Source organism: Perognathus longimembris, chromosome 5 (genome assembly GCF_023159225.1).
Source record: "Perognathus longimembris pacificus isolate PPM17 chromosome 5, ASM2315922v1, whole genome shotgun sequence".
Lineage (NCBI taxonomy): Eukaryota > Metazoa > Chordata > Mammalia > Rodentia > Heteromyidae > Perognathus > Perognathus longimembris.
The window spans coordinates 63,203,037-63,219,227 of record NC_063165.1 but is presented as its reverse complement, the minus strand read 5'-3'; the positions used below and the strand labels follow the sequence as shown (position 1 = coordinate 63,219,227).

Genomic DNA, 16,191 nt, shown 5'->3' with positions numbered 1-16,191 from the left:
CCCTGCCTGTAATCCTAGCTACCTCAAGGCTGAGATCTGAGAATCTCTGTTGAAAGCCAGCCCAGGCAGCAAAATCTGTGAAATGTGAGGCTCTTATCTCCACCAAAAAAGGTGGAAGAGAAGCTGTGGCTCAAGTGGTAGAGTGTTTGTCTTGAGCAAAAGAAGCTCAGGGCCAATGCTCAGGCCCTGAGTTCAAGTCCTAGGACCACCACCATCCCTCTGCACCACCAAAAAAGAAACATGTTGTAAGAAAAGAAGCTGTGGGCCAGGTGCCAGTGGCTCATACCTGTAATTTTAGCTACTCAGGAGGCTGAGATTTGAGGATCATGGTTCAAAGCCTGGGAAAGAAAGTCTGTGAGACTCTTATCTCCAATTCACTACCAGAAAACTGGAAGTGAAGCTGTGGCTCAAAGTAGTAGAGCATTAGCTGAAGAGCTCAGGGAAAGCCTCAGGCCCAGAGTTCAAGCCCCATGACCGACAAAAAAAGAAAAAAAAAAGAGAGAGAGAAGAAGCTGTGTATGTTGTGGTGATGTGAAATAATGCCAGCCTTAACACCAGTCAAAGTTGTTCTTAAGCTCATCTGTTTGGCCCAGTTTCACATTTCCATTTTAACTAGACCTATCAAATGCCAATAGTGGTAAATGGCTATACAGAAATATTGTTTGACATTTCTTTTTTTTTTTTTTTTGGCCAGTCCTAGGCGGTGAACTCAGGGCCTGAGCACTGTCCCTGGCTTCGCACTTGAGCCACAGCGCCACTTCTGGCCATTTTCTGTATATGTGGTACTAAGGAATCGAACCCAGGGCCTCATGTATATGAGGCAAGCACTCTTGCCACTAGGCTATATCCCCAGCCCTTGTTTGACATTTCTTAAGGGTGGCAGGCATTACCTAGCATCTGAGAGGTCCTAGTCTACATTTCTGACAACTAATACAGAAATGATGGTTATGATGATGTGACTTGAGAATGTAAAAATTAGGTATGCTTATATAGGCATTCTGCCATTAAACTTCAACTCCACTTTTAATGCCATCTCAGCTAGAGTTTTGTCATCATGCTGGTTCACTCTGTGCGAAAACCTTTTACAGGAGACAAACTCAAAATAGATATATCTAAGGAATCACTCTTTTTGATAGGCGGTATTAAATAAGATTCTAGATGATATGTAAACTTTTAAAATACTCAATAGCTCATTTAGATATGGAAACAAAATAGGTTGAATAAATGTATTATATTACTGGTTAGGTCAAGGCTGAGTAATAAGAGAATGAATGAAATACTAAAAGAAATTTTAAAGAAAAAATATCAATCAAGAACAACACAGCACTCAAATTCAAGTTCAAGGGAACAGTGAGAAGTAATGAAAACAAAATTCATCTGGATTCCTAAAACTTTCTAGACACATTAGCTTTTTTGTTGTTCAAGATGAGGTTTCAGTTACGTAAGAAACCTGCCACTTGAAGTCTGGCTCCATCGGTAGTTACTCTGAACAGTTCTCTACTCAGGAGAGAAACTTTTTACTGTCACTGCACATGCCAATGTCCATCCTACTCCAACAAACTAGAGAGGACTTCACTCTGTTCCCAGAAACTTCCCAGCACCTCCACATGAGCTGTGGAGGTTCTAACATTTCCTTCTCTACAATCCACATTTCAGCAAGTGTGCTCACACCACTCCCATGGTTTCATCCACAAAGACACACCAAGCACTCTATGCTCTACACTATGGGAATAGATAAGATATCTGATTTTACTTGGATGCATTTCAACTCAAAACCATTCATTCTTCACACAATGTTTGTTAGTGAAGAGAAATGAGCAAAATCAATGTTTTCTTCCAAATCTTTTCCTCTGAGTATGTCTAATAACTAGTATGTCTACTAGTGGTTTTAAGTTCTTATCACCAATCCCAGACACTATCAGCTCTCTACCTTTCAGAGACGCTCTCAATCTCTCAAGTCTCCTGTCCTCTCTTCAATGCCTTGAAACAGATCCTTGGCTTCTCTCACATGGATGGGCCCTGATGCCTTTTGATGCTCTCTGTATTTTCTCTCTTCTATACTGAGTTTTCCTGCAACTGTTTCAAGACTAATCTGTCTGTAGGATAAAAAAGCCAGTCCCCCAAATCTCTTCTTGGAAGTGGCGCTGTAGCTCAAAGTGGTAAAACGCCTTGAGCTGAAAGGCTCAGAGACAGTGCCCAGAGTATAAGTCCCACGATCGACCCCACCCCCCAAAAAAGAAAAATCTCCCCTCAAAGTTGGGTGTGGGAGTACATGCTTGTAATTCCAGCAGCACAAAAGGAAAAAAGGCAAGAACATTAGGAGTTCCAGGCAGTAGGGCTACATAACAGGATCCTGGCTTTAAAACAAACAAACAAACAAAAAACTCTTCTCAGTCCAGAATGAATAGGCCTTAGGAAAATGCAAATTAAAACCACAATACACTATAGATATATCTATTAAAATTGCTAAAAATAAAGATAAGACCCAAATACTGCCAAGAATGTAGAAAAACTGGATCACTGTTGGTGGGAATATAAAATGATGCTGCCATTCTGGGCAGCACTGGGGTTTCTTGGAAAATTAAGTGTCCACTTACTCAGATGACCCCCAGAAATTGCAGTCCTGAGCATTTATCCAAAGAAAGGAAAGTTTGTGTTCACACAAAAATCCCATACACAATGTTAAGACCACTTTTATTTGTTTTTTTTTTCATAGCAATTGGCAGACTTTAATATTCAAGAAAAATTAAGTCCATCATACATATTAAAAAAGTAGGAAATTTCATGCAGACATGAAGCTTCCAATTCAGCCTTTTGGCAACTGCTCGAATACGTATTGCATATAAATACAGTACACATTACAGTTTCCAGACTTCTTAATTCTATACTATGAATTATACAGCTTGTTTGTATATTTTATGTGCCCCATTCGGCTCGCTTCATTAGTAGCCTAAATCTGCACCACTTCAGAATATAGAAATTAAAAAGAAGAGGCAAGCACAATGATCACTTTATGAAAACACATGAGCATGTGTACAGAGCAGATATAAGAAAAATGAAAAACTTTAAGGCTTATACATTTTTAGTAGCTAGGACTGAACTTAAGAATACAAACTTAAATAAGTCCTCCAGTGACATTTCTATTAGTGAAACCACACAGTCAAGTTTAGAATATATTAAATGCAAAAGTTACTAAGAGAAAAGGCGATGCAAATTTGTATAGAACATTTCAAGATATGAGGGAGAAATTATAAACCAATAAAATAAGTGATTTCAGAGTAAACTACATATACACCACTTAGAAGTACTTAGAATATTAAAAAAAAGTGTCAAGCTGTTGTTGCCTTTAGGAAAAAAATATTTGTTTGGCTATAGGTTGTAAAAGAAAATGCTAATCTGATTGAAAAGCATTTCTAAATTATTCAGAAACAGTATGTATTCCCTGCCATTAATGGATGTATTTTTAAGTATTTTCTTTTAGGTTTTTTTTTTTCCTTAAAAAATAAAGGGGAGGGGGATGTTCTCCCTTGTAATTACTAATTTCATTCATAGAAAATGATGAGAATTCCCACCAAATGAACCTTTGCCAACAACAAAAAGGAACAAAAATCAAGATAAAGTGAAAAAGGAAAAGCAACAGTAACATGGACTGCAGGCTTCCCTACCTAACTCCTAATCAGATCACTCTCATGAAGAGCACTTTTATTTGTAATTGTCACAAATTGGAACTAACTCTTGAAGTTGAACTGAAACCCTTTCATGCAAACTACTTGAAGATATTTTTAATATAAAATAAAGATATTAACCAAGATCTATAATCACATGAAGACCCACTGAATTATTATTGGTTAGAAGACAGCAAAAGACAAATTACTTAAAGATGCTTTTAAGGCAAAAGGGTGTCTTGAGGGGGTGAATAATACAGAGCAGCAAACTATACACCCAAATAAAACAAAAGATAAGATGTTTCTGCTTCTGTAACCAGAGAATATAATAGATAGATAGATACTAAACTTCCAATGATCTCAAGTATGAATGTAGTTGCCATCAATGTAAAGGGAAAGCCCTCTTTATACGTATAGGAGTAAACCATAATAGAAAGTAAAACCTTCCCAATTTTGGAACTATGTGGATGCATTGTCCTTAAAATGAACCAAGTAGGAGAATTTGGATGAATTTATGACTGTGGTGAAGTTTTCATTCTTATATGCACAAGCTCAATGAGCCACATTTTTTCCATAAAGGACTTTAATAAAATGAAAAAAAAAAATTGGAACTAACTCAAGTATCTTCCAATAGATGAAGGGCTAAACTGTGGTATATTTATAACACAAAATAGGATTGAGCAATAAAAAGGAATATTGATGCACACAAATTAGGTGGTATTTGAGTGAAAATAACAATATCAAAAGGTTACACAGATGAAGAAAAATTAGAGACTGCGAGGAAAAGGTGGCAATGCTATAAGTGGGGTCACAGAAAGATCTCTGCGATGAAACTTTGAATGTCCTGACTGTGGTAGTAGTCAGACAATCTAAACACATGTATAAACTGCATAGAGTACACATGCATATGCCCAAGTGAGTGCATATAAAGCTGGTGGTACTGAGGTTTGAACTCAAGGCCCCCCCACCTGTTAGGTAAGCACTCTACCACTGAAGCCAAGCTTTGAGAAAAATCCGAACAATGACAATGAACTCTACCAACATCAATTCTGCTTTAATACTGTACTACAGTTATGCTATATGTTACCACTGGGGGGAAAATCAGATAAAGAATCTTCTATATTATCTGTTTATAGCTACATGCAAATCTAGTTATATGAACATGAAAAAAATTTAAATCTCAGAAACTTTCAGAAGTTCCTTAATGCCTACAAAAGATTACTGGTGATGGCATGTAGAAATTTTCCCTGACCAATATCTCTTTTTCCTATCCTACACTCTAGACCACTAGTTCTGAGAGCTAACATTTAGTGAACACTAGAATACTAGCCATGCCAAGGCACTATTCTAAGTATTTTATATCTTAGTTCTCATTTAATTCCATTGTCAGCACCATTTTCACTTGTACATCTATGACACAATGACATAAGGAGCTTATCCAAGATCCCAACATGCAAAATACTTTTCCTGTACCTCTGAGTCTTTTATGTCTGTGGTCAAAAAGCCTCACTACCTAACTACCACTCAAAACCCTGCTCTAGTGTTAACTATGTGACTTTTCCAGACTTAAATGCCACATTTACAGTGTTTTGTCCAGCACTCAAAATATATTCAATAGCTGTTTAATTAACATAAGGTCTAGACATAAGGACACAAGTTACAGAACTGTTACCAGATATTTGACACTGCTTTCACTGAATCTGTTTCTCTGAAGCTAAGCTTGAATGCTTAGCTTCTATAATATACAGCAGGAAACAAAGAAGACCTATTAGTGAGAACACATTAAGAAAGCCAGTGCTTTGGGCTGGAGATGGCATACAATTGGTAGAGTGAATATCTAATAAGTGTAAGGCCTTGAGTTAAAACTGCATACTGAAAAATAAAAAGCCAAAGTTTTAATGTGTTGAAGAGGAACAGGTAATACATGGCTAATGAATCACCAAGTCTCTCTTTTAAATTTTCACATAGCAAGTATACAAACATAAATCTCAATTTCCTAAAACTAGACACCCTTATTTGGTCTTAGTTACTTTTACAATTCAAGAGAAAACATACAACTTGACAAAGGGCTAAGCCAGCACTGCGGTTCAATGGTGGGGGGGAGGGGGGCAGCTTTAAGGAGCAGGGTAAAAAAGAAACATATATGTATATATGTTTTTCTTATAGAGGAACTCTTCTAGTTCATTAACATTATTTTTATTGGAGGCAATAAGTTACTAAGGTTGTAAGGCTAGAGATAGATTTGGCAAATCACAAAGCAACTGCCTAGCCAGCACAAGACCCTGAATTCAAATCCTATTATAGAAAAAAAACACATATTGATTATCTTACAACAATCCAGAATTGTTCTAACCACCTTCAGAAATCTGAGCAAATCTCTTCAAGTAAGACACAGGAAGAGAAGGAAACTGACTTTGTCTAAATACATGAGTAAGTTGAATGGTTATAAGACAAATCATACATTGTCTCCTCTTAAGCAAGTGCTTTTTGGGAGGCATCAACATGGAGTAAATGAAAATGAGAAGAATCCCAAGGGGGAAACAGGTGACAGTTTGAAGACTGCCACTCTTCCCTTTTATTGGGTGCTTATAAATTATTATAAATTATTTCTTATGGTGCCACAGATGGAAGCCAGGGTCTTGAGCATGCTTAGCACCCACACTCTACCACTGTGCTACACTACAGTTTCCAGTAACCATAAATTCTTCACAGTGACCTAAAGTCAATACTTTAAACTATGGGATCAGATGAATGCAGGTGTGTCTAGTACAACAAACAGGTCAGAAAAAGACTGTGAGGAAAGGAAACCCCTACCTGTCGTGTTCTCTTGAACGTGGATCCCTCCCGTTCTCTGTGCTGCCTGGAAGTGCTGCTTCTCTCCCTAACAGGAGCACTTCTGTACCCCGGACTGGGGATGATGTATTCTTTTCCTATGTCAATATCCTTCATCTTCACTGAGTAGAGTGACAGGGCACATAGACTATTTTCACTCCAGAATTCCTGAAATTAAAATCAAGAACAGGTATTTCAAATAGTTTTAAGGAGGGGGTAGAGGGAATAAAGAAGAGTGATGGGGTGAGGTTGGTACATAGTAATGCGTATATGGATATGTCACAATTAACTCCCCCCTTGTACAACTAATACATAGTAATAAGAAATCTTTTAAATAGAACACACATTTTCTGTGCTTAGTCACCAAAAAATTAATGCTATCTACCACTACAGCTATAAAAAATATTTTGAAGTACTATTTCAGTTTTGTTTTTTTTTTTTCAGTTTGTGGGGCTTGAACTCAAAGCCTGGACACTGTTCCTGAGCTCTTCAGCTCAAGGCTATCGCTCTACCACGTGAGCCACAGTGCCACTTCCAGTTTTCTGTAGCTAATTGGAGATAACAGTCTCATGGATTTTTCTGCCTGGACTGGTTTGAACCACAATCCTCAGACCTCAGCTCCTGCGGATTATAAGCATGAGCCACTGATACCCACTTAGGCTTAGATTTTTTTTAAAGACTATATTCAAACAATTTCAGTTTGTTTCAAGGATTATACACACTACAATTTTACAACCAATATATTTTCTTCCTACCAAATTTTACTAAATAGAAACTCACAGAAATTATCCTACCAATGTTATATTCCATCTTTGCATTTTTATAATTAGCTAATGGACTAGGTGGTGTTATTTTAAATCTTCATGAAGTTGCACAGCTAACTGCAAAACAATAAGATAACTTTAGATTCCCATTATATTCTAAAAGTTTTACAATACCTAAATGGTATTTCTATAAAAATTTTTTTTTTTACAATTTCCACAATTTATTGTTTGTATCACTGGGGATCAAACCCAAGGCCTTACACATGCTAGGAAAGCCCTCAACTGCTTAACTACAACCTCAGTCTTTTCTTCCCCTCTTCTCTCTTTCCTTCTTTCTCTTCTCCCCTTATCCTCTGCCCTTTCTCCTTCCTTCCTAAAGCTGTTATTAAAAATCAAGGGCTGGGGATATAGCCTAGTGGCAAGAGTGCCTGCCTCGGTATACCCGAGGCCCTAGGTTCGATTCCCCAGTACCACATATACAGAAAACGGCCAGAAGCGGCGCTGTGGCTCAAGTGGCAGAGTGCTAGCCTTGAGCGGGAAGAAGCCAGGGACAGTGCTTAGGCCCTGAGTCCAAGGCCCAGGACTGGCCAAAAAAAAAAAAAAAAAATCAAGTCCCCATTCTGTATTTAGTCTTTATGTGAAACTCTGCTCTACACCATTGCCTGCCTGGCTAACCCTAACCAAAAAGTCTCAATTCTGATGACATGTCTCTCAAACACTTCCTGACTCTCCCTCCAAAGGTCCCTAACTTCCTGGATACAAGATGAGGAAGCACCTTGCATAGCAGCCTCAGGAGAAATTAAAGTGTAGCTGTGCTGCCCTTTGGAGTTCATAAGTCCTTAGCTGTGATATGCCTTAAAGACCTCTTCTACACAAAATTCTGACACCTATTATTCATTTTGTAATATACCAGGAAAAGGAGAAAAATACTAGTCTGCTAAATAAAAAGAACTTCTTGCTTTGCACAATTCAAGTTCCAGTACACATAGCTGATACAACTAAGTTATTTATCTTTAAAATGAAAATCACCTTGCCCAATGACGATGTGCAGCAAAAAGATCATCGGCTTATGAAGCAAGAACACAGCAACCATGTCATTGAGACCTCATTAGGGCTAAACTATAAACAGATCTGGCATCTGCCAGTGTCCCCACTGTGGAGCTGAAGCTGCAGATCAGAGGAAAGCTTCTTGTTACTCAACCACAGAAGCCCAGTCCTCTCCTCCAGAAGTTCCCTGGCCTCACTCATTATTGGGAAGAGGAAGATTGGTGCTAGCCAGAAGGGTGGGGACTTTGAAAAAGAGGAGGCCAAAGCAACCCATTCACAATCCCAAACTCCACCTCAAGAAGAGTAAGCATCTTAACTATCCAAGAACACAAGAGCTACTTTCTCTCAGCCACTTTATTTCAAAGGATGATGAAGAAACTGGCAGCAATTTTCCTATTAAAAAAGAAGTAATTTCTGTTTTGTGTCTATTGTGGCTGGTATGACAAGGTACAGACTTAGCAACCTATTGCAAACTAACCTATCCTAACAACCTATCCTAAACTACCTTATCCTAAGAGATCAATTATCAAACATAGGAAGTTTTCCATATCTTGAACACACTTTTCCTTGAAAAAAATAAGCACAGTCAGAAGAGGAAGTGGGCCTGAGTAGGCACCATGTTCCTGTCTCTGGTTTTGGCCATAAGAACACCATAGTCTCAGGGATATGAACAAGGCACCTCACTCAAGGTCAGCTAGCACTAGTAGCTGGACAGATTTAGGTCAGAAAACAAAAAACAAAAAGGACTCCACTATGCAGCAAGAATCTAAGAAAGGATCATTAAGCCAGACTTTTGGGGGGTAAGAGGGAGGAGATACTATTTGTTTCCCTATTTTCTTGTGCTTTCCCCTAGGTTTGACGTGAAGTCTTTTAAATGACTAATACTTAATAGGGCTGGGGATATAGCTCAAGTGATAAGAGCATCTGCCTACCAAAGTTAGTAGCAGAATAAAACCAAGTAAGGAAAACCCAAAGAAGTATCCAGACTCCAAAATACGATACATCACTTGGTCAGCTGCCTTTTGTACCAAGACTCATTCCCAGTAATAAAAAGATAGACATTCGCCCCAAACAAGACAGACTAAAAAACGCATGGGGGAGGGGAGTTGTATAGGATTAGAGAACTAACTAGCCTGACTTACCATCACACATTCCCTAACGGATTTCCAGTACCTTCGGAACCTGCCCCAGGCTTCGACCCTCGGGCAGGAGAAAGCAGGGAATCTAAAAGGTTAGATTTGCCAGCCCTCCCCTCTTGCACATTCCACTTGTGTCTCCAGGCGCCCTTACTTTTCACTTACACCAGACACCTTCCCATACCTATCCATTTCCTCCTTCCTCAGCTTGGGGAAGTTTCCCAGTCACTCTGGTGCCCATCCGCCTCCAGCTGCCTCAAGCCTCCCACGTCGGTGCAGAACTACCAGACTCGCACAATTACAAAAGGAAAAGGGCATTGGATGGCGGTCCAGAGGTTCGGGCTTCCTCCCAGCTCTGCCAGGGGGGTTGCAGAGCATGCTGGTGTCACGCAGCTCCATTTACCGGTTTGCAAAAAACGAAGGGAACGACTTCCAGCGGCTGGCAAGGTGATCTCGGGTAACTGGATGACCCTTCAAGGGAGGCGCTGTTCCCCGGCTGCCTCGCCCGGTGGCCCAGGAGCGAGTGGCCCTGGCCTTGGGGTGTTCCCATGCCAATTCGGGCCTGGCCACAACAGGCAACTGCGACCCACCCCCACGGACCGCGGGCGGGGCGCCCCCTGGCGGCCACATCCCGAGCGCAGCCGACGCCGACCACCTCTTTCAGCCCTATCCTGCCCACCTACGATGCAATAATCCCACCTCCAGCCCGCCGGGCCGCAGCCCATGGAGGGAGCGGAGAGAGCCGGCATGGAGGCCAGGCCTCGCCACTCAATTCTCCCGCTTCCCCCGAACTGCTTGTATCTCCAGGCCACAGCCCACTACGCTCTGAAGAAACAACGGGGTGACTCCCATGACACATGAAAGGCACAGTCGGGGAAAGACGGGCGCAGTCTCCTTACCTGTGCCCCGACTCCAAGAGAGTAACACCGGCCACTCGAGCCCGCTCCGGAGCATCAGCACCGGAGCAAAACAAGCCTTTATAGTGGCATCGTCCGCCACAGCGCGCATGCACGCTGCGCAAAGGTTGCGCAAGACCGAAGGGAATCGTAGTTTTCCTTTTAGCAGCCCAGGGCCCTGCATGGCCTCTAAGAACTACATTTCCCAGAAGCCACGCGGGCGCCTGGGAGGGGAGGGGGTATGGGCCGCTCTGCTTCCCGTAGCGCTTTCCAGTCTCCCCAGCTAGCTGGTCTAGAATGTTCTTTGTAGTCCAGTGTCTAGTGGGCCACCTGAAGGGCGGCCTGGGGCTCTGTGCTGACAGCCCTACACGTAGGGCTGCCCAAGCGTGCCCAACCGTTCAGGTGGCAGAAAGCAGGAAGGTCATCGTAGTCTGCTTTTGCTGAGGGCAGCTGTAGTCGGGTGCCAGCCCTGTATCTTATCTGCTGTGTTTGCTTGCTGGTCATCTCTCCCTGCATTCTGCGCATTCTGCCTTTCTCACTTTAATCCCACATAATATGGTGCTGCCTCATTCCTAGATAATGAAATGCCGGGTCACAGTCGCAAAAGTGACAAGAGCCGTAGAAATGGTATACTAACTCATCTCTTTTTATACATCGAAATGAGGCTCCCGGAGATGTGGATAATTTTGTTTTTGTTAAATCTCACCCACATCTCCATAAAGGCCACTCTGTTGAGTGACCCTCCATTCTTTATCGAGGGTTTTACATGCCAGTTTTGTTTCTTTCGGATTTTCAACCGCTGTTATGTGAGTGTTGAAATGTGGAGTTATTTGGGGGAGGGGGGCGTAATATTTCCCAACCTTCAGACAAAGATCTACAGAATCTATACTACAATGTAGAATTGCATGTATTTAGTTTTCCGTTTGTAAAACGTACTAAAAGTAGTTCATTCAATATTTATTGGAGATACAATGGAACTAAAGCCCTTTAGGGCTGAGTCCCAAATATACTTCAAATAAAAATTAAATGATAACCATTATAGTATCAAAAATGAAAGTATGTGCCCCAACTGAGAAAATAGTAGAAGTTAGTGAAGTGAGGACTGCAGAGATGGACAGAGGAGAAAGTAATCCATAAATCCAGCTTGTAGACGGAAGGGAACATTACCCAAGACCTTGAAGACCATATTGCAATATGGTTCTGTGGAGGAAAAGCAAAAGCAACCAACCATTCAAAGGACGACTTAAGTACACTTTGAGAAATTAGATTTAACACTGTGAAAACTATACTGTGACTGGCAGACTGGAAAAAAAATTACAGACAGCCAGAATGTGAGAGAAGAGTTCAGTTAGTAAATATTATCATCCAGGGAAGAGATGATGGTTGTTTGGACTGGGATCATCATGGAAAGATGGAGTGATAGATGGATTCTAGCGAAATATAAGAAGTAAAATCAGCAGCACGTGTTGAAGAATTCGAAGAGGTATAAGTCTGAGAATGTGGCTTAGTGGTCGAGTGCTTGCTTGCCTAGCATGCATGAAGCCCTGGGTTTGAGTTCTCAGTACCACATAAACAGAAAAAGTGGAAATGGTTCTATGGCCTAAGTGGTGGAGCAATAGCCTTGAGCAAAAAGAAGCTCAGTGACATGCCTAGGCCCTGAGTTCAAGCCCCAGAATAGGCCAAAAAAACAAAAACAAAAACAAAAAAACAAAAAACAAAACCACCAAAAGCAAAAGAGAGGTATAGAGGGTAGCATTTAGGTGCCTGGATGTACAACCACATGAATGGTGATCCATTCATCAACAACAAAAAAGTGCTTTACTGTACAGCCTCTCAGCATCTTTTTTTTTCAGTTGTGGGGCTTGAACTCAGGGCCTGGGCACTGTTCTTGAGCTCTTCCACTCAAGGTAAGTGCTCTACCACTTTGAGCCACAGTACTATTTGTGCCTCTCAACATCTTATCAAGAGTTAATACCAGGAACTGGAACTGTGGCTCAAGTGATAAAGCACTAGTTCTGAGCAAAGGAGCTCAAGGGACAACACTCAGGCTCTGAGTTCAAGCTCTACTATCAGCACATACACAAAAAAATAATACCATATAGGAATGATCACCCACACATGTTTGGCACTTGTGTTGTTACTTCTTCTAGTTGTAAAGATCGAAGTTCTCTTGAAGTTCAGTTGTTTTCAATAAAAAAAACGCTTTCAGGAAATAAGACATTCCTAAATGACATAGTATAAAAGAATAATGCCCTTCTATCAAGTAGATTCTGTCTGATGTCAAGCAAAAAGAGTTAGGCTATCAACACTGTCAAATGAGACCCAAAAGACATTACGGCATGCAGCCGGAAGTGTCATCATATTTTCAACAGAGAAGCTGAGGTTTTGTACCGTGCACAGTATAGTCATAAGTCAGAGCACATGTTCACATTACGAAGGAAAATATTACATGCTTTCCACTTTTGTGGCAACAACTTTTCCTGCTTTTTTCCTTATGAAATGAACTCCTTAAAAAAATTAAACCACTTTATATGAGGATGCACTATCAAATTGGCCAAAAACATAACAAACAGACAGATGTTCAAATACTAGCTGCTTACTAGAAGGAAGAGGAAGAGGAGGCAAAGAGGAGGAGGAGTGAGGAGGAGGAGGAAGGAAGGAAAGAAGGAAAGAGAAAGAAGGAAGTTGGAAGCCAGTGGCTCACATTTGTAATCCTAGCTACTCAGGAAGCTGAGATATGAGGATCCCATTCAAAACCAGCCTGGACATGAAAATCCTGCATGAGATTCATCTCCAATTAACCACCAAAATGCCAGAAATGAAGCTGTGGATTGAGTTGTAAAGTGCTAGCCTTTAGCAAAAAAAGGTCAGGAACAGTACCCAGTCCCTGAGTTCAAGTCCTGAGTTTAAGAATTGAGGTACGTGCATGCATGTGTGTGTGTTCTCTCCCCCTCTCTCTCTTTGTCTCTCTATCTCTCTCAGACACACACAAATTAACAATGATTTGTTTCAACAACAAAATTGTGTTTTGTATTAGTATTACATTGCTTGTGTTGTGTTTTTCATAACTAATTTGTTGATTTGTTTTAATTTTATAGTACTTGGGCTATTAGCTTAAGGACCCTATACATAGTTTTATAAATATACGTATATAAATATTAAAATGTAAGTATCTTAGCTTCAAAGGTTAAAACTAGGCATGGTGGTATATGTCTTTAATCGAGCTACTCAGGAGATGGAGGCAGAAAGATCTCAAATTCCAAGGCTAGCACCTGTAAAGTTAATGAGATCCTATCTCAAAGGAAAACATAAAACAAAACAGCTAGAGTTGTGGCTCAAATGGTAGAGTGCTTATCCCACATGCTTGAGGCTTTGAGGTTAAGAGGTCTGAGAGAACTGATCTGAATCTTATTCCAGTTTTGGAAACATTGGGCAAAAGAATAAACCTTAGAATATGAGGCCTTCCATGATCTGACCTAGCCTAATACCACAGCTTCATCTTGTTCCTCTCTTACACAAACTGGATGTCTTGACAACATTGTCATTTCCATGTTTTAATTCCATCTGTCTCATTCACCTGACAGAACCTAAATCCACTCAGCTAAAATATCTAGCACCATGTCTATAAGTAGACCTTGATATTTTAGTCCTTCCAGAATGACAGTTTGGAATTACTATATAGTATTTCTATCATCTTTCCTGGTGAGATATGTGTGGAGACTTCTCCACAGGATTTTCAACTATGAACCAGGCATTCATCAGGCTATAATATAGAAGACAGGAGGATCTCACTAAGCCAAGAAAACCAGTCTGAATGGAACTTTCCAGAAAAACAAGTCAGTACAGACTTTGACCACTTCTAGTTATTCCCCCAAAATTTTCAAAGGTTGGGCTGGGGATATAGCCTAGTGGCAAGAGTGCTTGCCTCGTATACATGAGGCCCTGGGTTCGATTCCCCAGTACCACATATACAGAAAACGGCCAGAAGTGGCGCTGTGGCTCAAGTGGCAGAGTGCTAGCCTTGAGCAAGAAGAAGCAAGGGACAGTGCTCAGGCCCTGAGTCCAAGCCCCAGGACTGGCGAAAAAAAAATTTTTTTTTTCAAAGGTCTTTCTCTATAAAGATGAGATTTTTTTATCTGAAGAGATTAACAACTTTGGTGTACATTAACAATAATTGGTATTTCTAGTTTTGTGGTTTAGAGTTTGAACTCAGGGTCTCACATTTGCTAGTCAGGAGCTCTACTGTGTGAGCCATGCCTCTAGCCCAACCTTTAAAAAAATATATTTTTAAGTAGTTGTACAAAGGAATTGCCATTCAACAAAGTAGTTTATAAATACAATGCATCTTGATTAATGTTTCCCTTTTTATCATTTTCCCTCATTCCTCTGACCCCTCCCTTCCCTCAGTTTTCTTAATTTTGTAGGATGTGCACTGACTTAGGATTGCATTCTCCCTTCCCCTTTTCTCATTTGTCTACATCCATTCCCACTTCCACTTTAGAATACTTGTTTCCTGGTGTACATTTTGGTGCACTGTGAGTTAGCCTTTCTAAAGAATTACACCATTTGAATTCTAGCCCAACTTCTTTTACTTAATGTCAGTTCAAGAAAAATAAAAATGTATGGATGTTATATTTACTTTTCAGTGAAAGTAGTTTGAATCTCATGTGGGGAAAATGTATACTTAAAACACAACGTCTGGTCTGGGAGTGGCTTAGTGATAGAGAGCTTGCCTAGCATGCATGAAGCCCTGGGTTTGATTCCTCAGTACCTCATAAACAGAAAAGCAGGAAGTGGTGCTTGGCTCAAGTGATAGAGCGCTAGCTGTAAGGTCTACCCCAGGGAGTGCTCCACACAGATGTCCCAGACCTATTTAAGTCTGCAACCAGTACCTGAGTTACCTAGGAACATCTGGAGGCAGTTACCTCCTCCTTCTCTGAGGTCACATTCAATCCACCTGGCCGTATCTCCCACCTTTTCTATATAATCCGGCTCAACACAGTCCCGCTCTCTTTTCTCTTTCACTCTCTTTCCTTTTCTCTCTTACTCTCTCTTGCTCTCCTTTTCTCTTCTTCCTTCCCCTCTGTCTCCCCATGCCTCCATCTTGTGTGGGCTGGCAGTTTGCTCTCCCCCTTACCCCCCATAAACTCTTCTCTGCCTGAACCATATGGCATATGGTGGGTTTTCTTTCTGGCGAACCTTACATCACCTTACATTAGCCATGAGCACAGAGAGGCTCAGGGACAGAGCCCAGGCCCTGAGTTCAAGCCCCAGGATCAGTTAACATCCCCCCCCCCCCCCAGCCCTGGCCATGGGCTGGGAATATGGCCTAGTGGCAGGAGTGCTCACCTCACATACATGAAGCCCTGGGTTTGATTCCTCAGCACCAAATATATAGCAAACGGCCAGAAGTGGTGCTGTGGCTAAAGTGGCAGAGTGCTAGCCTTGAGCAAAAAGAAGCCAGGGACAGTGCTCAGGCCCTGAGTTCAAGGCCCAGGATTGGCCAAACAAACAAACAGACAAACAAACAAAATTCCCCACCAACCCCCATAACTTCTATATATTAATGATTATATAAGAGAGTACCAATGAGGAAAATTAGCACTGCTTTGCAAATGCTAATGTTACTTACTGTGTGGACATATTAGAGAAGTAACTATACCAAGGCATCTTCAGTTAATTTTTTTAGTGGCAGTTCTGAGATTTGAATTCAGGTCTTTGTGATTTCTAGGTAGGTGCTCTATCACTTGTACCACACTTCCAATCCCCAATGTATCTTTTAAAACTCTCATCTTAATATTAGACCTAGATGGACTCATAAAACCTGAGTCATGTCATTGATCTAAAGAAA

At 40.9% G+C, this 16,191-nt stretch overlaps 1 protein-coding gene across 4 annotated transcripts in view; it reads right to left on the bottom strand.

The window, feature by feature from the left end:
- Positions 1-10,441, bottom strand: part of Abcc5 (ATP binding cassette subfamily C member 5) — an 86,182-nt gene extending 75,741 nt beyond the window's left edge. For 3 of the 4 annotated variants that reach the window (XM_048347017.1, XM_048347020.1, XM_048347021.1), the window contains exons 1-2: positions 9,875-9,977; positions 6,480-6,665 (exon numbers count right to left, since the gene is read on the bottom strand). In XM_048347017.1, coding sequence (XP_048202974.1) covers positions 6,480-6,614 — 135 coding nt within the window. In that variant the 5' untranslated portion in view covers positions 6,615-6,665; positions 9,875-9,977. Of the gene's footprint in view, positions 1-6,479; positions 6,666-9,874; positions 9,978-10,343 lie in introns of those variants that run through there. The other variant, XM_048347019.1, reaches the window with a different exon arrangement.
- Between the last annotated feature and the right edge of the window lie 5,750 nt (positions 10,442-16,191).